General features: G+C 34.7%; 1 protein-coding gene across 1 annotated transcript in view; it reads right to left on the bottom strand.

Moving 5' to 3' along the window:
- LOC145662660 (uncharacterized) overlaps nt 1-16,102 on the bottom strand; it is a 39,335-nt gene extending 23,233 nt beyond the window's left edge. Inside the window, exons 1-2 of the mRNA XM_081728458.1 lie at nt 16,009-16,102; nt 823-902 (exon numbers count right to left, since the gene is read on the bottom strand). Of these exons, the coding sequence (XP_081584584.1) occupies nt 823-880 (58 nt within the window). The 5' untranslated portion in view covers nt 881-902; nt 16,009-16,102. The remainder of the gene's footprint in view (nt 1-822; nt 903-16,008) is intronic.
- Nucleotides 16,103-22,795: the final 6,693 nt, after the last annotated feature.

The following is a 22,795-nucleotide window of genomic DNA, read 5'->3' as shown; positions in this document are numbered from 1 at the left end:
GTCTTAAACAGAAATGTTAGGAACTACTACAAAGAACTGCTGCCTTCCACAAATGTAATAGAATTGATTGCAGAACATTTTTAAAGAAGGACTAAAATGTAAATAATAACCGTAAAAAAAAACTTTTAAAAAGAATACTTTTATAAAATACACTGCTCTTCAGTGTATTTTATAAAGATATTCTTATATATATGAATATGATTTATATATAGACTATGATATATATATATATATATATATATATATATATATATATATATATATATATATATATCATAGTCTGAGTTCTGGCTGCCCCCAGTTTTTGCCTTCTGGATCCGCCACTGCTAAAAAGGAGGATATATATATATATATATATATATATATATATATATATATATATATATATATATATATATATATATATATATATATATATGGGGAGTAAAATGAAGAAATACGACTAACGTAAGACTAAAAACATTGGGTGCTCTTTCTCTAAGGTTGTCAAGTGCGATATGGTTTCATGTCTATAAACCTATGATGGTCGATGGTCACATCAACATTAAATTGCGTCCAATGCTTTCAGCCTTAGCCCTATTTCTTTATTTTCTCCTTTCTAGTCATTTTAATTTAAAAAAAAAAACTTATTTTACGGTTGTAAAAATTAAATTAAATTTGTCTGCAATTCCCAGTGAAAAAAAATCCTAACACTGTTTGCGATTATAACTTCTCTTTCTTTCTCTCTCTCTCTCTTCTTTTTCCCTCCGGAAAAGTTAATTTTGAATATTGATCAGATTACAATATTCATTTATTTAAAATAAATATCAAAAGAATACTTACGTTGGCCAAGCACCAGGGAGGTGCACAGGACCACCAGTAAAGATAATTCAATTCTCATGTTTGAATGCACTGGTCTGTTTCTGCAACAACCAACAGTAAAAAAGATAAATTAAGCGAAAGATACCTTCACTAAGTCAAATAAACATATTCTAACCAAAGCTTCTGTACATAATAATTTTATTACCCTTTCCTGCGGAAAGAGTTGAAGCATTCCACTGAATAACATTGTATGGAATTTGCTACATTCCAGTGGAAGCGAGTAATTTGTAGGATATGGGATACACTGAAAGATTTATTTCTCCATTGTCCAAGTGATGGCAGTTCTATACTAGAAAACTGGTCTCTGAATGGGACAATGCTGTAGTACAGAAAAGTACTACAAGTGTTCTCAGTTTTTCTCGAATCCACTGAATTGCGTCATAGAGAGTTACTCTGCGAAATGCTTCAATTGATCAATGAGAATCAACGAATTACCATCTAAGGAACGTTAGTGATTAAAGCTAAGAATGCAATCGATATTGCGACATAATTTGAAAACATAATAATCTTTACATTCCTTCAACTTAGTTTACATGCATATTTTTAATCTTTTTCAACCATTTTGTTAGAAGTAATCTCTCTAGGAAACACATTCTCGAATAATGCGTGGTTTTTCGTGTTGTATGTGCTGTCATATTGTCCTGTTGAAGTTCCATTCTTTCCCATTCGTTCATTACAAGTATACCTAGGTAGTATAAAATTCATGACGAGCAACGGATAGGCTACCGGTAGCTACCCACTGTTTCTTCCATAAAAGATCAGTTATTGAGAGAAAACATTTTATCTGGTAAAAAAAAATGTGATAATCTATTTTTATGTAAATAATGTAAATAATCTAATAAAGTAAAATAATGTAATAATCAAATGTACGATCTAACCAAGAAGACTCGATAAGTTATAAGTGAATTTATGAAGTTCAAGTAGCACAGGCGGAGAGTGACCGAACGCATATCCCTATGACACATTGACGCACATAACTGTACATACAAGTATAGCCTAGTAGTACCACAATGATTTCAAAATTCGTATCTCTTTGAAATCATAGTTTCGACACTCATTTACGAGCACGACTCAAATTGATTCCGGACAGTTGATTATCCAAATCATTAGTAAATATGTATTCTAAGTACGTAATCCTGCGTTCAATTGTGTTTAGCGCATGTGGGGTGCAGATTACCCATTAAACAAGTGGACCCATGTCTCAAAAACTTCCTGCAGAAAGAAATCTTAAATTCGGAGCAAATAAAATGAATGTTGCTGATTATTTAGTTTGTTGGAAGTTTAGCATTCCTTTCCATCATTGAGTCTTACGAAACGTAAATCTACAGTTCAAGAGATACACCGAACCACTGCAATGTGTTCAATGTTTTCCCATTTGGAAAAAAATGAAATGAAATCTTTAAGTTTTACGTCCCACGGTTATGCCGGTTAGGCTAGAGGAGAAGGTGATGATGAGAGATGAATGAAATGATGGAATGAAAAAGTGGGAGGAAACGGGAGAATCCCGGGAAAACCCACGAACACAGTGTTTGTCCACCATAAAGTCCACACGACGCGAGCTGGGATCGAACCAGGGACCCCAAGCACCGGAGGTGGTTTTCCCATTTGGAATCGAACCAAAGGTACGCGCACTAACTACTGAACCGCCGGGGAGGGCAAAACACACTTTGAGTTCTCTGTCACTGTTATACAAATATTATTCAAAACGAAAGCATACATCCATGAAATTTACATATACAGTAAAATAAATTGCACAGTTTCATATCAATTAAATTATGCGTTTTGATTTCCATATTACTTGATCTTTTTACACACAAAAATAGATTAGTAGATAGCAAGAAAACTGATTTTTGAAGATTTTTTTCCTGCATAACGTCCGTAACACAGAAATAAATTCAACTCAATTGGGTTTAATGTTTTCAGAAAATCAACTCAATTGTCCACAACTTTATTTTACGTTGATAGGTACGTTAGAGACTCTGAAAGTGTAGTGTATGAGATCATTTACATTTGGGAATTTTAACCACGCACAATTATATTCATTCCGCAAATCATAGTTTCGCAAAACTTTGGATGAGCAGATATTCGGTACGCAAAAACCTTAAAAGGTAGACCTCCCTAATTTATCCACTGTTTTATCTCAATGTGCTAAAGAATAAAATTTATGTTGCTTTTTTTTTATTTATTTTTATTAAATAGAGTCCTCTGAATTAAAGACATGTTCACCCAAGAAATACTTGGAGTGAAACGAAACGGTTAAAACATTTAATTGAAATAATTAATCCCCGTTATTAATTTATAGGTTCTTATATTTTATTAAGCACACAAAAGTATACATAGTTTCATCTTGATCTGGAATTGAGAAGAAGTAAAAAATTAAATAGAAAATTTGAACCGACAGACATGACAGGTTAATAGTTCTTGATTGACTGGGGTTTAATACAGGTTTTCGGTTTCGCTGCGAATCCAGGCTTTTACTTTCTTTTCTTTTTTCTTTCTTTTTTCTTTTTTTAAGTGAATACAGTAGAATCACGAAAAGTCATTCTACGACCAAAGGCTGACCGAGTTTGTGAAAATGCTGGCTTATCGAGAATGGGGTTAAAAAATAATAAGTACGAGTATTTTCTCAGAAAATACAGTGGTGTACTTGATTCTATTGGTTGCTTTAGAATGCAACAGAAAATAAACTTTCCAGTTATCCATAAACAAAGGAAAATTACGTACTTTACGAAAACACCCATTACTATATATGAAAATGAAAATTAATAAATACACACTGTACAGTAATTTACCTGATAAGACAGACCTCAGAAAAATACCCGGCAATGACCTTGAACGGGTCTGGGCCCGGGTTTTTTTCGCTCTACCGGGGTTTGGCCGAGTTATCCGAATTGACGGGTTATCGAGTACCGAGTTTTAGGGACTCTACTGTGCAATAATTTAAAAACACTAAAGAATATCAACTGTTGGGCTACACTCTGTAAAGAAAAAATAGCGACACTTGCTCGGATATGGTTTTTGCTACATACTTTAATCAATATGATTTTTTACATGAATTCTTGATAATATTACAATGCATATTCCTAATGAGCAGTTCATTCTTAATACTTGCGCCAGAGTTTCAGGCTTTTGACATGAATTTAATGAATTTATATGCATATATAAGTAGCTATGTGTGTTTTGGGCAAAATCGTTTATAGGAAGAGTTATACATAAAACTGAAAAAGAATCAACAACAATAGCAAAAAACAAGAAATTGAATTTCTTAAGGGTAAGACATATTGCGTGCAAACATCGGGAAGTGCCATACACCAAGAGTAGTATTTTGTATGTGCACCATGGGCTTTCTGGAGTGCAGCAAATCATCGGAGCCCTTTGGTAACAAGGCTATTGCAAAATGCAACCTCGATTTCACGGAATAACACCCGGATTATCTGTTCATTGAATTCCATTCTATTTGAGATAGTTCTCTATTGAATCTTCTGCTCATATTGATCCACAAATTTTCAACAGGATTCATGTCAGGTGAGTTTGTAGGCCACATGAGTCTCTAAATAATCATATTCTTGAACCACGTACTAACGATTTTCGATCGGTGACATAAAGCATTATCGTCCTGGAAAAGGAATAGTCCAAATTTTCTTCAGAAAAGTCATCTGTAGCTGTTGTAAAAACTTTACGCACCAGAATTTAAGATATTTTCATGCATCAAACGATTCTTCACATATATCCGTCGTTCTGACGTCTTTAACGGTGAACCAAGCCCATACAATCACTCAGTAATTGAATATTTGCATCTCTTAAACAAAATCCTTGTCAAGTTCCTTGCTTGTTCGTATCCACAACTTCACACCACCATCGTTTCCCACTATGCCAAACTTCTTTTCAACAAAGAAAACGACGTGCTTGCAGTTGTCATAAGTCCAAGTTGCATATCGACTTACAAAACTACATGTTGAAGTCGTCCGTGTTTTGTCAGTTTTGACTTTCTACGCGGTTTCTTCTTTGTAATATCATCTTCATACATTCAAAACAATACAGTTGTACGAGTAACTGCAGTTCCAAGATCATGTCAAACTACAGAAGCGATTTTTGGGAAAATCACTCCTTAAATCTGCAGTGCTATTGATTTCATTTAGCAATCTGATCTGGATGATACTTTCTTTTTTCTTTCACACTGTTGACGAAGGGACGATTTGCTATGCTGTTTCCACTTGTGAATTACTCTTCCTGCCGCAGAATGATCGATTTTCAGTATTCCATCTTGCCTTAGCTGATCAAAGCAAAAATTTTGTCTTGTTCACATGACACCAAGTCACATTTCTTACCCATCTTATTTCATTACAGTCCACATGTAGCAACAAACAATGCTGCACAACAACACTTTTGCCACTTGACGTTATCCAAACAATGAGAAAGCAAAGAACAATCATAAAATGCCATTTACCTCAGCCTACACATCAGAAATGCAATGCAGAATTCTCACTACAATAATTTACGAGACGCATTCAGTATCATCTGGCGAAGTATTACTGATACACAAACAATTGGCAAGCGATGTCGTACACCACAGGTGACACAGATAACACAAATGAACTATCCCACTCTTCATTTCCCTCTATTCCTCTTCTAACGGGCCGCAACTATGGTTTTCTGTGTAAGTTAGCTTGAGAATTGAGGTGTCGCTATTTTTTCTTTACAGAGTGTATTTTTAACTGCACACGAAGACGATCGCCTAGCCTGATTTCCGTTGTGAAATTACCCAGGAATATGAGATCTGATTGTACCTATTGACATGGAATTCAAATCTTATGAACTTCCACGAAAGACAAGGATTCTTATCAGTGAACCACAATACAAATATAGTTAGTATTTGAAATGATTTATTTTTTAGTTTAACGTCCTACGATTATGCCCTTAGACTAAAGAGGACGGATGATTAAGGTAAGTGAATGATTGTGAAGTTAAGTTTTCTGTGCCCTCCCATCGCGAATCGAACAAGGGACCACGTGCATCAAAAGCTTACGCGCTGACTGCTAGATTTGATCTGATTTGGTTTTTACTTTAGCGTCCCTTTCAGCAGCGAGGTTATATGAGACATGGACCTACAGGTTAACGTGAAATCCGAACCACATGCGCTTCCGTCGGGAATCAAATGCGGGTCTCCCATGCCAAAGGCGCGTAAGTTAACCACTTAGCTATGAGAGAGTTCGGATTGGCCACTAGCCAAGTTGAGATGATTATAGTTTATTAATGATTATTTTTATTAATGATTTTAATATACTATTACTATCCATTATTTGTTCTTAGAGAATTTGACGTATTTCCGAGAAAAGGTGAAACAGAAAAAATCTTAATTTAAATCCTTCACAATATTTATTTAAAAGAGCTTAAACTACTCATAAGTCAACATGAAAATAATTGTGGTTTTACTCTAAGAATTCAAACAAAACAAATTATACTATATATAAAGAAGAGAAAAAAATTAATTTCAGACTAAATGATTCTTCTAAATGTTCAGAGGAACTCCAATTGGAGTGGATTTCCAGTAGAAGTTAATATAGTTGGACCGTACATTAAATTATACTCCTACGTTGTTTATAGTTTCAGTTAAAAAAAAAAAAAAAAAAAAAAAAAAGAAGAAGGAAAGAAAACGAAAGTAAACTCGAATCGGTCAAGTGAACATTATATCTTTATCCGCACGCTCTGAATTTTTAACGAATTAAAAAAATGTAAAACCTAGCAATACTTTGAGTAGAGGCCTTACTTTAATCTCATAATGAAAATCGTATTGATTCCTTCCTTTCTTTAAAGGAGATATTAATGAAAATAAATATATGCATTTTTCCCGTCAATAGCCTAAGAATATATTAAATTAAATTTTACCATAGTATTAGTCTCTAACGTATACTGTGCACTGGAGCGTACATATTTTATTATCCAGTGGTACAACAACACTTTGTGTTTATTTTGTCAATAGAAAATTTGAATTATATTCTCAAATATCAAAACAGATATCATAAGTCGTCATATATGGTAGGTATAGCTATTAGGACTAGATTCAAGTTTTCAATATGGATGGGCGCCCGTAACTATTGACTGCAATAAGTTTCAGGACATTTCTTATAAGAGAAATTCTACTTTTGTTTGAAGATAATTTTTAAACTGGATCCTGCTATTAACTGGATATCCTCAAATTAGGTCTAAGGTTTATTTGAGTAATTTATTCATACGGAATAAAGAGTCTTTCTTAGTAAGATATTGAAATCGGCCCTTGATCCAAATTGGGTAGTTATTCATCCAAAATGTTATTTTTGATCTAAAATCACCCCCCAAAAAAAGTTTCGACTCCCATGTTTATAGAATTATCGTATCATAAAATTAAATATCGTATCATGCTCAAAATTAAATATTTTTCAATTCTAGTGGGTGTGGTCTAAATAATTCAAAACTTTCACAGATTATAGACACTATGTAGGTGTAAAGGTGAATTTTTATTCCTAAAAAAATTATGTGCATTTTCTTGTTTCCTTTGCGTGTTGAAAATTTCAAAAAATTGTTTAAAAAAATTTTATAGGGCCACGTCGCTGATCTTTTTTCAAAATGTTGTAATATCCTTAGGTATAACATATATTTTTTTAAGGGTCTGAAAGTGATGGCAACGTTGTCAAAAAAAAAAAAAAATAAAACTGAAGAAAACATACTATTCACAGTTTTTGGACGATTTTAGGACTCTCAAGGAAAAAACTTCCAATGTTTCTTTGCCAGAGTTCACTATTTCCCTTTCTCTCTAGTCACTAATTTATTTAAAACAGTTGCAAATACTCCAATCAACGAAGACAGCGAAGAAAATTGAATGAAGTATCGCAAATTATATGGTATTTGGTTTTTGATTTGTTCTCATTATCAGAGAATATTTATATGTACCTTATTGCTTTGTATGTTAAAATAAATGAATGTGTGTAGTAAATAAGTTTACTTAAACGTATATATGTAAAATGAAAACACATTGATATGGCTATAATCCAAATATCATTTTCTTTTGTTTTTCTCTTAAATTAAATGTGTTTTTGTTTTCATTTTTCAACTCTTAAATTTTATTTTTTATACATTAAAGCTTTAGGTTCCTTTTTCTTAAAGTTACAAGATTCAATTTTTTCGAAAATTGCGAACTGGAAAAACACAACTGCAATTGTGTATGAAATAGATTTTAAATTGATCTTGTGTTAAAGAAACATTATAATAAGTAACAGGAAAACTTGGGGAGAAAAATTGCAAAACGAGGTTCGATACCCAAAAAATATAGTACAAGGAGCTATTCAAAGTACTCTTTTTAAATATTAAGTTGGATTCAAAGTTTTGACATTAAGGGTCCTAAAATTGTCAAAAAAACTGAAAAGACAAGTTTTTCAGTTTTATTTTTATTTATTTTTTTGACAATGTTGCCGACATTTTCAGATTCTAAAAAAATATATGTTGCACCAAAGGCTATCGTATCATTTTGAATAAAAAACAGTGACATCCCTCCCTCAAAAATAGTTTTTAAAAAATTTGAGTGAGGGATATCGCTGTTTTTTTTTTTTTTTTTTTTTTTTTTGTTCAAAATGAAATGACATCCTTAGGTTACATGTCAATAATCAACTGAATGTTCTAGACAGGCTGAAAGTTGTTGCAAATGGACAAAGCTTCTTGCTCGCCCGTAGATATGAGCCTGAACAACCTACAGAAAACAACTGCAGTTATTGCATATTTTGTCATTACTCTCTCTCTAGTGTGACGTTCACGAACAACATGTTACTTTTTTCGCATGTGCTATCTGTCTTATTATTGCATTGAATGAATCTGTGAGATCTCTCCTACTTCGTGACTGCGCAAACTGTCCTATTCGGGTTGATAATATCGAACTGGCCATGCTTGAGTGGAATTTTCCAGACTGGCGGTAAGCTACGTAGTTTCGATAGTGAATTAATTCAAATGTACATCACTTTTTTGATTATTTAACGCTACAACTAATCTTCCTATAAATTTATACCGAACGTTTGGAAAAACGTGCGCAGTTACTTTGCACCACTCACTCAAAACGTGGAACATATTCTCCACCGACCAACATCTACTGACACATGCATTTTGCTGACGAGTCGGTCAGCAAAGTTGTCGATTCTCAGTTCGTTACAACTTGCAGTATTTTTTTCCTCCTACCCGCCCCCTCCCATTTGTCCCCGCGTAAACTAAACTATGGCGCGATCTGTTCTGACTTTATATATATTTTTATAAATCTTGTGTTCAATAATAAAATACAGAGATCTTTTCAGCACTTATCCAATATGACACGTGAACCTATAGTTTAATATGGAAACCAAACCACCGAAATGCGTTCAATACTCCCCTACCAGGAATCGAACCCAAGACCACGTGCATCGAAAGTACGCGCACATGCCACTAGACAAGTGGGGAGAGCGAATAATGAATAATTTAAAACAATAAGTTGATCCGTTCTCGGGTCGCAGCCAGCAGCAAATAGCAAATGGTGTGTGATCAACGAATTGATTTCTAACGCCGTATTTCTGGCACTTCAAATTCCGTTCCGTATTAATTCAAGTATCTTCCCAACTACTTAAAAATGCTTGGCCACAAGTTTTTATGTATCTCCACATGGAACAAAAGCCGAACTATGCACGTCAAATGTACTCATACTGACCATTCCGTTATACTAGAATAATATTTACGAGCTAATACAAGGAAGTAAGTCCTCTCCACTTGTTTAATGATTGGTTGGTGCAATGGCTGGTCAAATAATCTGAAGTCTTAGACTCAATTATCGTAAAGCGAAACCCATGAGAGTTCAAGTTCACCTAAAGAGCAAAGGTGTAATTTTCACAGTCTTCCAAGTTTATTTGTTCCTGGCCTCGTCATATTGCATTAAATAGAAAAGTTAATTAAGTCTGTAAAAACAGTAAAGGAGATCACGCGTAACTTACATTTATGAATATATCTATGTTGATAGTTTCAGCGGCTATGTTAGCCTATATACCTCTTATACCCTAAGTAAGTGAGGTTTTAATCTTACTAATATGTTTTAAGGTTTAACCCAAAAAATCTTATATTTGAGATTAAAATTGATGCCAAACAACAATATTCCAGACTTTATATACCCTCTCATATTCTAAGCAAGGATGGGAATGGCGAAAGAAACCATTAGGAGGAAGAAACTACTATTTTCAACTTTGAATAAAGAGTTGAGAAAAATGCTTCGTGTGGAGTATTGTCAGGGGTGTAGTCACGGGGGGGGGGGGGCAAATGATTTCCTGGCCCCCCAAATGACCAGCTTTTAAAACATCATTGTAAGATTACCTCGCTTCAGTCACTTAAAAATAATAACGTTTACATATAATTAATAATTTACGGTAAAATAGTATGGAAAAATACTATTTTACCATACTAATCAAAAAATAGTATGGTATCTGCTCCTTATACCTATCGGAAAACAGTATGGTTTAATTTATTATTATTATTATTATTATTATTATTATTATTATTATTATTATTATTATTATTATTATTATTATTATTATTATTATTATTATTATTTACAGCAGATTACAATATTTCTTGCGATTTATATTTTACGCTTTGAAGACAAACGTTTCAACAAGGCACTCTAAACACTACCATAAAACAATGGTACTAAACTGATTTGTAAGTAGGCCTGCATCACATTTTTTATATGCTGTAACTAGTATTTTTTAAAAAAAAAACATATTAATATCAGATGAAAAATGTGGTGAAAAACAACGTTTTCAGTATGGATTTCAATTAATCGGTAATTTTCAATTATTTTTACATGTCACCATCCCCCTTAGGAGTACTAATGGGGACTGAATTTGGATTTAAACGGCATCGGAAGTGACACTGTTCATATCAGCCACTCCGAAAACTATGATTCGATATTAATATTGGTCATTTTCGATTATTTTTGTATATCTTTCCCTTCTCTTCAAAGTGCACCTTCAAAGTGAAGCTATAAAAACTATTCCAGGCCCGAACCTCATCTACGTTGAAAATTTAATCGAAATCAGTCGGGTGGCTCAAGAGTTGTTACAAATGTAGTCATTTCATTATATATATGTATGTATAGGGTACACGGTAACTACGTGGACAAATTTGGGCAGATGATAGTACATCTAACAAGAAGCAAAAAAAAAAAAAAAAAAAAAGTCGTAATGAACATGGGACAAATTCCGTCCCGTTTAGGAGTGACAGAGTGTAGAAAGCGTGAGAACATGAACTTCAGAGGCCAACAGCTTAAAGTAGGTAGTAGGTATGACTTTCCAAGTGACGTTTTTAACCGCACTCTCCACGATGTATTGCTTTCAAGCTGTTGGCCTCTGAAGTTCATGTTCCCACGCTTTCAACACTGTCATTCCTAAACAGGACGGAATTTCCCCCATTTCACTAGCACTTTTTTGCTTTTTTAAAGATGCACTATCACCCGTCCAAGTTCGTCCACTTAGTTACCGTTCACCCTGTATATATAGATATATAGATAGATAAATAAATAATTACATTATTTCGGAAAGTTGCGAACTATAGCCTATATAAATTGAATCATACAGAAGTTATTCGAAGACGCACTAGACACCAGCATGACTGGTGAAGAACCCTGTGTGTATTACAATAGAATAAAACTCCGTTTTGCGGCTATCGCAGCATTGCATTTAGTTCACACGCTTTTCTGTAGTTAGTTGTTAGTGATCGTAACCACCGTTTTAAAATTCCTTCGCGTTCCCACATGTATCGCTATTTCTGAGAATGTTATTTAAAACTACTGATTCGAATCATTACCTACTCTTTTCTTCGAAGAAGTTTCGCATGTGAAACAGAAGAAACTTTTTTTGTGTGTGTGAAATATTTTCCGCGACGGAACAATGCACGATTTGCAGACCTAAAGATATTAAAAATCCTAATTCGTCGGATATTAATGTCGTACTACTTTTTTATTACTATTTTTGGATTTGAATATTTCTGAAGAAATCGAGTTTATTTGCATTCTCGCACTGATTTAGGAAAAAAAAATTGTAAAGCGGTAAACTGAAGTCCGAAGTCCAAAAAAGATGCTCGAAAGCTTGTTTACAAACGAGATGTCCCTGTTTCTTCACGTGTGCAGCCACTTCGAATCTGTGGTCGACGAGGAACAGAACTCTGCATCGTTAACACTGGCGAACCTCAAATGCATGAAGCATCCTCGATCTCGGAAGAAGAGGTCGATGTTATTTCTTTAAATCCTGTTTTAATTGCATCTTCCGCAGTACTTTCTCCTTGCCAATCACCAGTGACCTAAAATGATGGATGCAATCTCCTTGGAACAACGACAATAGTTTTGAAGAATTAGGATTGGTTAATTAAACAACCATATGGGGATAAAAGATTATTACGAGTCTACCATTTTCTAGTACTTTGATTTGTTGGCGAAAAACCCTACAAATATATTCACAATAACATAAGCATTTTGTAATAAAAAGTTCTACCATTAAAAATAGTTTTTTTATTGTAATAACCCCTAAAATAATCAAAATAATGAAAAAAACAAAGATCAAAAAGTGTTACGAAACAAAGGGGAAGGGTTCGGCCTTGCGTTACGAAGTGTGACAAGCAGGAGGGAGGGGGTAAAATTTGGTCAAAAATAGCGTTACGGACTGCCCCTAGAACAGGAAATGAGACAGGGATGTTAATAAATTTTTTAGTCATAAATAATAATAAATTATTTTTGTCAGGAAATCTTAAAGAAAATAAGTGAAATTTCAAAGAAAATCAGCCTTATGTAGATAGGTTCTGTGTGCAAGGGCTTAAAATAAAATAGTTATGCACAAAGGTATAACGTTTGGTCCAGGATAGTAATTTTTGATTAAACATAATAAAAACTACCTGGAATATAATTTATGAACAAAAAGCAAATAATAATAATAATAATAATAATAATAATAATAATAATAATAATAATAATAATAATAATAATAATAATAATAATAATAATAATAATAATAATAATAATTATTATTATTATTATTATTATTATTATTATTATTATTATTATTATTATTATTATTATTATTATTATTATTATTATTATTATTATTATTATTATAAGCTAGAAACCAGTGTTTTTTAGTTTCCCGGAAGGGAACAAAAAATTGTCGGTTTTTTTCAGGCCTCAAAAACACTATCTGCAACATAATTTATTTTGGCTTTGTAGCTGCCCCCCCTCAAAAACGACGGGCCCCCCTACATAAACCTGCTGGCTACACTCCTGAGTATTGTACTGTATGGATCAGAATCATGGACATTAAGCAAAAGTAATGAAAAAAGACAGAAACTTTTGAAATGTCGGTGTGAAGAAGAATAGAAAGAATTAGTGGGTCGAGCGGAAAACGAATGAGACGGTGCTAGAAATGGTAGGGGAAGAAAGGACAATTTTAGATATTATTAAGAAGAGAAAGAGAAACTGGTTTGGACATTAAGATGGAGTTGTATCATGAAGAATATGCTAGAGCAGGGCGCAAAATTTAAAAGCCAGACGCACTCGCCAATCCAAAAATGATAGTCGCCAGTATCTCTCACGTACAAATTATGACAGGTCCCCCCTCTTCCCGCGGCCTTTGGTTTGACAAAGAAAGACTCCACCTTCCGTGTTTTATCTCACTCAGTGACAATTATTTTCGTGCGAAACAGAAACTGCGCAGCCCTATAAGTTTAGGCAAAAATCACCCCTACTGAACACTGGTGGCCAGCTCTAGTCGCTAATGGCGGCCTGGCGACCGAAAATTTTGCGTCCTGTGCTAGAGAGTATAGTGGCAAGATAAAGAGGGATGTGGTGAAGGAGACTACAATTAATAGACGATATTAAAACCGAAAAATCGTACGTTAAGACGAAGAGGTTAGCGGAAGACCGTGGAGCATGGAAGCTCCTCAGTTGCAGCAAGTGACCTGCCAATAATGGCAGAATACCTATGATGATAATGACATATCCCAAGAATGTGAGATTTTAACCTCACCAATAGTTTGTTAGTTAGTAACCAATATATAAGCATGTGAAGGAGATAGGACATCAAATAGATTGGGTAGGTGTAGAGGCGTTAGAATGAGTGGTATTTTGTTAACTTTAACCAAAAAATCTGTTAACCCTTAGAAAAACTTTTAACCTTATGTAATATTTTACCTCTTAATCTAAAAAAAAAAAGAAAGAAAGAAAAAAGAAAGAATTCTAACATCAGCACATATTTTCATGTATAGGGTATATGATATGGATAACTATCTTTAAAGTCAGTATCTCATTAATTTAAACAAAAATGGGGATGAATTGCACGAAAGTTCGCCTAGCCAATGTTGGCTCCATTAACGACCTTGGCCAAGATAATCAATCTAGCTGTCTATTGCAAAAAAAAAAAAAAATGCAAAATTCGCTGAAGTTAAGAGTTATTATGTGGAGTAACGGGCGGACGGACTAACATTACACTCTTATATGGCCCCTGTTACAGTTCTCGGTGGGTGAGAACTGAACGTACTATGTTGGGTGGGATTCAAACTAAATGTAGCCTCAAATAGCCTCAGTGACGGCAAAGACAGTCAAAACTAAAGAAATAAACAAATAAACAATTGAGTTGATTGAGTTTAGCGTTCCGTTCAGCAGCGAGGCTATATGAGACGTGGAGCTACTGATTAATGTAGAATCCCAACCACATGAGCTCCGCCGGGAATCGAACCCGAGTCTACTTGTATAAGCGTATGCTAACCGCTTAGCCAAGAAATAACTCTAACAAAGAAACAAGTAATACGAGATATCAGTAGTTAGGTTTCCTGTTAGTTGAAAATAGTACGATATGTATTTTTTTTTAAGGAACATTCAGATAAGGTAGCGTTTCCCAACCGGTGTGCCGCGACACACTGGTGTGCCGTGAATGGGCCGCTGGTGTGCCGCGAGGAAATCGAAACAAATTATTAATTCTATAGCAATCAAATTGCAAGACAAAGGAAAATTGTATATTTGTATTTCACATTACTATGAACCTCTACTATGAATCTACAACTTTAAGTTACATATCATGTTACTTTTCTGTACATTTTTAATGTTGAAATAAGTATTTGTTATCATTGTTATGACTATTATTGCTTCTTTATTGCTGCAGACTATTTCGTAACTTCAAATTTTAAGATATCATTCAATCTTTCGACAGAGCAAACATGCATACAAATTACCTACATTTCTGTTTCGAAACTAAAAGAGATTTGTTTCTTCGTTCATTATTTAGTGATCTTTCTTCTTAGTGAAAGGTTGGATACAGTTTTCGAAAAAGAAACTTTAGTTTTAAAAACCTAAGTCCAATATTTCATTGCAATTGTTTTCTATTTTTAAATTAGAATGAAAAATAAGTATAATGATTTACCAAGGGGAAAAACCAGTGATCGAGCTTTCTTCTTTGAGAGAAGGAGATCAGTAGGCTAATCAAAGAAAAAAATACCGCGGTATTTTATATTTACAAATAATAATATCTATGAGTGTGCCGCGAGAATTCAAGTTACACCCGTAGTGTGCCGCAAGTTGAAAAAGATTGGGAAACGCTGAGATAAGGCATGCGAGGACCAATTCACAGTTTATTCATGAATAGTGGAAATAAGAATTGAGGTTGTCTTATCTCATCTCGTCTCGTGCGCAATCCTTTAATAAAGTCAGCAAGATATCAGCAAGAATGGGAAGGAATGGAACAAAAGTTGACGTGGCCTATAATGGAAGGTACTATTCAAGCATTTGTTTGGTGCAACTGGGAAGAACCTAAATCAGAATGCTGAACAGCTATGTTTGAACATCAAATTCTGTGATAGCAAGGCAAGAGTCCTAACTACTATCATAAGATCATCCTGTTTTCTCTAACTTTGATATACAAAAAACTACATTTTCAATTGTATTTGTTTTATTGCCTATTCTTGTCATAGATCATAAATATCCCTCCCCTTCCAGATCTTTGAAATATTTCATCTTAAGTTCTGTATCATTTAAATTAGCTGCTAAATCCCCTTTATCTTTGTGATTGTTCTATGCTTAAATTTTCATATATAAAATGAAAGAGTAACAGAAAGATGTTGAATGAACCTTACCTGTACACAAAGAAGTGCTCCGCTCCTAGTTGTTACACCCGGACTCGGAGCTGCAAACGCCAGGAATAAACTTCAACCTTACAGTGATTCCTTTGTTTTTTCATAAATGCTATTTCCTTTGTTTTTTCGCATTTCCGTAGATATGGCGAAAAACCACAATATCCTTCCTATGTGATCAATGTCAAATAATAGATATCATTTGATATGACTTTCATATTTTAAGAATATTTCGTAATTTATTTCTAGTTTTTTATCGCATTTTACTGGTGACTCAAAATAAACCTATCAATACTTAGTTATCAACTAATAATTAAACTCGTATATTTGTTTCTAACAAGGTTTTACTTTCAAGTGCTTCGTTTTCCTGGCTTTTACAATATCCCTTATTAACAACTGGCGTGTACGAATATTGATTCTATACTTTATCGTGAATCGGGAAATGAACCAGTAACCTCACACATACACAAAACATGTTATAATCCCTACTGGAAAGTTATCAAAGTTATACTCAGTAAGCTAACAAAAAATAGGTATTATCAAAATTCGAACACAGAATAACAACTCAAAGAAGGAAATCCTAACCGCTTCCCTATTTAGATTAGCTCCAATGTATCACGTCACATCATACACAAGTAGCTAACGTGTATTCCTTCTTTGTGCGTAGTTACGACTTCGATCTCAGGAGAAAGCAAAGTCTCTGATAAATGCCAAGTTGAATTGGCTGGTTGAAGATTAGGGTATCATTCTAGCACCGAGGCTACATTAGATGTGGACCAATAATTTAAGCTGGAACCTAAACCAGCGTAATGCGTTCAAATCTCAAGGTTCTCCCACAAGGAATCGAACCCGGTGTATCATACAGAAAAGGCTTGTGCGCTACCCACTAAATCAGCGGGAATGGTAAAGAAGAGCGGAGAGAGAACGTTATTTCTCAATCTTACTTTAAGGAATAGATTCTATTTCATGTATTGTATTTATTTTGTAATAAAGAGTATAAAATAAATACTTTTTAATAAACAGTAGAATTAAAATACAAATATTATTTAAAAAATAGTTAACAAGAAACATAGACAGCATGATAAGTCATCAATTGCCGTTGTGTTCGTTTTTCTAGTCGCTGCCAAAACCTAGATTTTCCGGTAATTCAAATTCTGGTCAAACTGTAATTTCTATGGATGGCAACACTGAAAATTCTTCCGATTCGTATTTTCGGGTGTAGAATAACATTATCTATTATTGAGGTAAGTTACATTTTATTATCTCTTTTCACTTACGAACAGGGACGTAGTGTTCATTAAGGCTATAAGGCTTAGCCTATCCATTTATTTATACATCAGCCTCAAATGTTGCTTTTGGATATTGATACAATTAATTTTATTAAAATGGATTTATTTTATAATACGCTGTTTAAACATCAAGCGAGTTGAAACGAAGTTTCTGCAAGAACGCATTGAAGGCTATCGGCGGCTAGCCTTCCGCTTCTCTCGTGGAATTAGGAGAATGGGGCGGTGACAATCACTTTCCCGCCACCCTCAGCAGACGAAAACTTCTTGAGCTATGCACAAATTCAATATGATGCAACGAAAGTGGACGATGCTGACGAAAGGCTAGCTTTTCGGGTGTTTGGCGAAACAAAAGCGACAGGATGCGGTCTTGGAAGAAAGTATAGAACAGAGACTATGAAAAATTTAGAAGTTCACATTCAGTAACGAGTTTTGACCAAGAAAAAAAGAGAGACAGAGAGAATAAAAATGTTATGTTATTATGAATAGTATTAATTCATCAGGGACCTTATTGCGTACTGGTTTGCGTTATCACAGCGTAAAATTTACATTTTAGTTTTCGATAATTGACATAGCAGTTATGTTGTATTTTTTGCGTTGCGTTGCTATCCGTAAGGTTTTCGAAGATCGATACTGAAGAAGACCTCAAATGATTTATAGTTTATTTTTTATTCTTACTTTCAATCTAAAAATAGCTTTCTCTGTAAAAATCATCAATTGACTGTGAGCTACTGCTCCACTGTTTTCCATTAGTATGCTGATAAATGTTGTTGTGGGTGAAGTGCTTAAGTTTGTCTATGATTTGAGGAAGTTACACTTAAGATCGTCCTATAGCTATCCGTTTTTATTTGTTTCTTTGAAACAGTAATACAGTGTATGTGTGATATACGCGTATTGCATATGTAAGGAAACCGTATGTGTAAGGGAAATATGAAGCAGAACCACTCTTATACTTTTTCCTGCATTGCATGAAAAATATATTGCATGAATTAGCATTTTTCTATCAAGTAGTCAGAACACTAACACGTGATCGTTTAAATAAGGGCGGGACAATTTTGTTGGGGGATAACTTAAATTCACTTTACACTCATATATACATACAACAAAAATTGCAAGTTTCAGGGGATTGGGTCCCTCCTAGGCACCCTCTAGCTACGAATCTAATTTCAGCCTACCCATTTCAAAACTTCACGCTACGTTACTGCTTACGAATAAATTGGCAAAAGAAAAATTGTTAGCTTTTAAAAAATATTTAGTAGTCTGTCCCGTTAAGTCTTGACTTACCTTGTTTTCAATGTCTATTGTTTTACTTGCACCTATTTTGAGGGAATGAATTGTTAAGTGAATACACACTCGGCAAGAGTAACTTTTTTCTAGTTTGCCTTTTGTCAACTTGTTCGTGTTAAAAGGAATTCAATATAAATGTTAGTTTTGTGTCCATTACATCCTTCCGCGACGTCGATGACTGCTTGAGAATAAGTTTACAAACGAGGTGAGTGGTAAATATGACCATATAAATACATAATGTACTCAAAGCAATAAATTATTAAAACCATCTAGAGAATAACGCTATTGAACACACATAGATATATAGTATATACAGTACAGTATATGTAATATGCATTATATAGACTTTAAATGGCAATAACAAGAAAGAATAACATCTACCACCTGACAGGTAGCATCTCGGGGAGAAAGCTTCTGTAATGGAATGGGCCATTGCACATGGAATATCCAGATTTTTTTTCTTTTAATAATCTACCCCAGGAATTAGCCTACTACCGTTTTGTGTGAAAGTAGGAAATTAGATGCTTTACAGTTTCTTTTTCTCAGATTATTCTAATTTATGTGCTGTAGCCTAGAAATATGAATTATACTTTTAGAATTCTGATTCAAGAGGTTGACTAATGGTAAACTTCAGTGGACTTCAGTGGCGGATCTAGAAGGTAAAAACTGGGGGCATACCAGAACCCACAATATGATACGTAATATATCATGAGTTTACTATAAACTTTCAAAAATATATATACATAAAGCTTAAACTATTTTTGTGATTCAAAAAACTGGGGGCCTAGAACCCACCGGCCCCGGGCTACATCCGCCACTGGTGGGCTTCTAAGGAGCAAGTGTATTTTCTGGCTAATGACTAAATGAAGGTTAAGAGTTCTAACTGTATAGTATATTTACAAAGGAAAATTACTATGTATATTCCTGAAACCATCGCACAGTAAATTCAGAACATTTTACAATATTATCAGCGTTTAAAGGGTAAAATACCCAAAGATGAGACTTATATCAATCGATAGATCTCATGAGCTGAACAAAATGATATAGATGAATGCAAATCCTAATGCGTAAGTTTCGAAAAAATAGAGAAAAACTTTTTATAAAGGTAAGAAATTGATATTGTATAATACAGAAAGATGCCATCTATTAAAGATGAACCTGATGCTGAACGTAGTACCCTTTTCAAGTTTTCACTATTAAACTAGCAGAGATGTCAATATGCAGTATGAATTAACGAGATATAAGCATAATTTATGACTAATGGTTAAAAACTTTAATATTTCTCTTAACTACTACATTCTCTAACGATAAGACATAATTACTCGATATATTAAATGGAGCTAAATAAAGTAAGATAATTTGAGGGTATATTTTCATTTGTAGTTTTCGAGAAAAATCAGAGAAAGATAATCTTTATGGCACTAAAAAATGTCTTTAGTTGCAAAAAATAATTTATAACTTTTATACAATGTCCAGTGGCGTATTTACGATTTTGTTTCGGGAGGGGCTTTGCTAATTTTCGTGGGGGATTTGCCTGGAAATGTGAAAATTCTGCAAGATATTTCATTTACTTTACTATACTAAGTAAGATTTCGGGGGGGATTAAGCCCGGAAGCCACCCCCTAAATACGCCACTGACAATGTTACTTTATAAGTAGCAGATTGTATCTATTGTTGTTTATCCTTTTCTAACGATGACAAACATACTATTAAAGGTGAGACATGTCATAACAGGGACCCACATACTGCTTGTATATTTTTCTGAAATATTTACATTACTTTCCTAAAATATATTCACACCAAATAAATAGTACGTGTATCTTGTAAATCTTTCTTGGTAATAGCGTTTGAAGGTCTGTTGAAGATTGGTTAACCCCCATGAAGTGACAGCTATATTACTGGGATACTGCAGCTATCTTCTGTAATCAAACTAAGGCAATACTTTTGTTTGAAGTATCTTTATTTCAAAATTATATTTTGTTATAATAAAAATTATGTGTGGTTGAAGACATAGTATGAGATATCTGTTACAATAGACATCAATAAACGGCATGAAACTCCTTTCTCCGATTAATTGGTATAGCGCCCTCCCAATGTCTACACTATTTCAAGGCGCTCTTCTAATACATGTATTTAGACCCCTCTCGTAGGGTCAGTCCATTTCTATACAGGCATGAATTACCCTGTTTCGTGTTTGATAATGTTTTTAAAAAAAGAGCTCCATTAAGTCGTTAAAACGTCCTACGACATTGGAAGCTCAATTTCCACGTACTTTGATTTTTTCTACATAAAGAAACGTATTTGCGTAATCATCTCCAGGGGGACACGGTGGTTCTGTGGTACAACACTCGCTTTTCGTGCTAGGGATTGGATCTCGTGCTAAGTCAGTAGTAATAGACAAGAACGTGACCGTACTTTTTCTTGGATTTCTCCTGTTTCCTTCTAACAAGGGAACCTTCCGAAAATGATAGTTGCAGTTAAAGATGTGGCCTATGCCAATTGAAAGATCTGTAACAGAGATGAGCATTCCCAAAAAATTAGCTGTCCATAGCAATAGGTTCAAGAAATATAAGGGGTGGAAGTTCGGGAAACAGCAAGGTTGGACAAGGGGGTGAAAGTGCAAATTCCGCAAAAAAGGGGGGCATGGCAAAATACAATGCTGACAAGTGATGTATAGAAAGAGACTTGCCACAATAGGAAACAAATGAAGGCCACCAGTAGAGTTAACAGTCTTGCCAACTGCAATGAAAAGTACATGTTTTGCAAAGAGCACTATATGAAATGAGTGCAATATTCAGTGTCAACCTGTCATGTAGAACATAAGATATGACGTGTATAATCAGTGGTACAATCTAACAAAAGAGAATGGAAAAAACAGAAGTACGAAAAATACGGAAAAGACGAAGTTGGCCATAAAGCGCCACATTTGATCACGAGCTGTGCATATTAGAATGAACAAAACAATGCAGGAAAGCGACGTACCTAGAGTCGAAAAGGAAAACGAGTTCCAAAGTTTCAACACTGGCCATGAACATGCAGACAAGTCTAATATAGTTAGGCCACTCGCTTCACAAAAAGAAAATTCCGGCAACAGGCAATTGCATTCGCATCATTTGTACATGCTCGTCAACATTGTACGTGCAATTGTTCGATGAGACAATGGTCCAAACAGAAGATACATTTGCAGTGAGCACAGCGGAATACTGCCAATCCGTCACACATGGTACAATGATCGCCTGTGAATGTCTCGAAACAGTACTCTAGAGGTGTCGGAAGCTCTGGTGGTCTTTCTATCACATATCCACACCTGTAGAAAGCAAACATAATCAAAAGCTTGATCTGCTGTGTGCTGCTGTCTGCAGTACTATCACCGCCTATATGATATATCCAGAGTGTCCCACCTAACTCTGCGACTGAAATAATTTCAAAGCGAAAAAAATATGACACATCTAGTTGTGCAGAAATGTACCCATGTCAGCGGGCGACAAACTTCTGTGAGACGTAAGTGCCCCCTAGTCCCCCATCATAGGGTCCCAGGGGCCAACTTCGAAATTTCAAATAGCACCATCGGTCGAGTTATATTTCTTCGATAAATCTTGGAATATGCAACAACGCATATCAGAAATATAGTTAATATTTCTATATGGAATTTCAAAATGGCCGCCCAAAATATCTGCTCGGTGACAATAACAACGTGCATTTTTGGCGGCCATTTTGAAACCCGTGCTTCATATAGCAAATGTTTCTTATAGGCGGTGTTGCATCTATCCAGAGAAATATCCGCCCCCTGTTCCCATTTGAAATGTTGCGGTTGACTCCTCGAGCCTTATGATGGGGGCCCTGCTTCTTACAAAGTTTTCTTGGCCCTCGACATGAGTACATTCCTGTGCAATTGGATTTGCAACATCTCTGTTCGCTTCGCAACAATTTGAGATCACAATGTTCGATGCCATGTTAAGACACAACATATATTTGTGGCGCCCATTTTGGAAACCATGCTTCATATAGCAAATGTTTCCTATAGGTGTTGTTGCACATTCGATGATCTATCGAAAGAGGTACCACTCGGTCCCTGTTGCCATTTGAAAGTTTGAAGTTGGCTCCTGGGGCCCTGTGACGGGGATCCTGGGGGCACTTGCTTCTCACAGACTTTTATCACCCCCTGACATTGGTACATTCCTGCACAACTGGATCCATCACATTTTTGTTCGTTTCGC

The sequence above is a fragment of the Thermobia domestica genome, chromosome 10, assembly GCF_964235325.1.
Source record: "Thermobia domestica chromosome 10, izTheDome1.hap1.1, whole genome shotgun sequence".
In the NCBI taxonomy this organism is placed as follows: domain Eukaryota; kingdom Metazoa; phylum Arthropoda; class Insecta; order Zygentoma; family Lepismatidae; genus Thermobia; species Thermobia domestica.
Note: the sequence above shows the minus strand (reverse complement) of the source record. Positions and strands in the feature narration are given on the sequence as shown.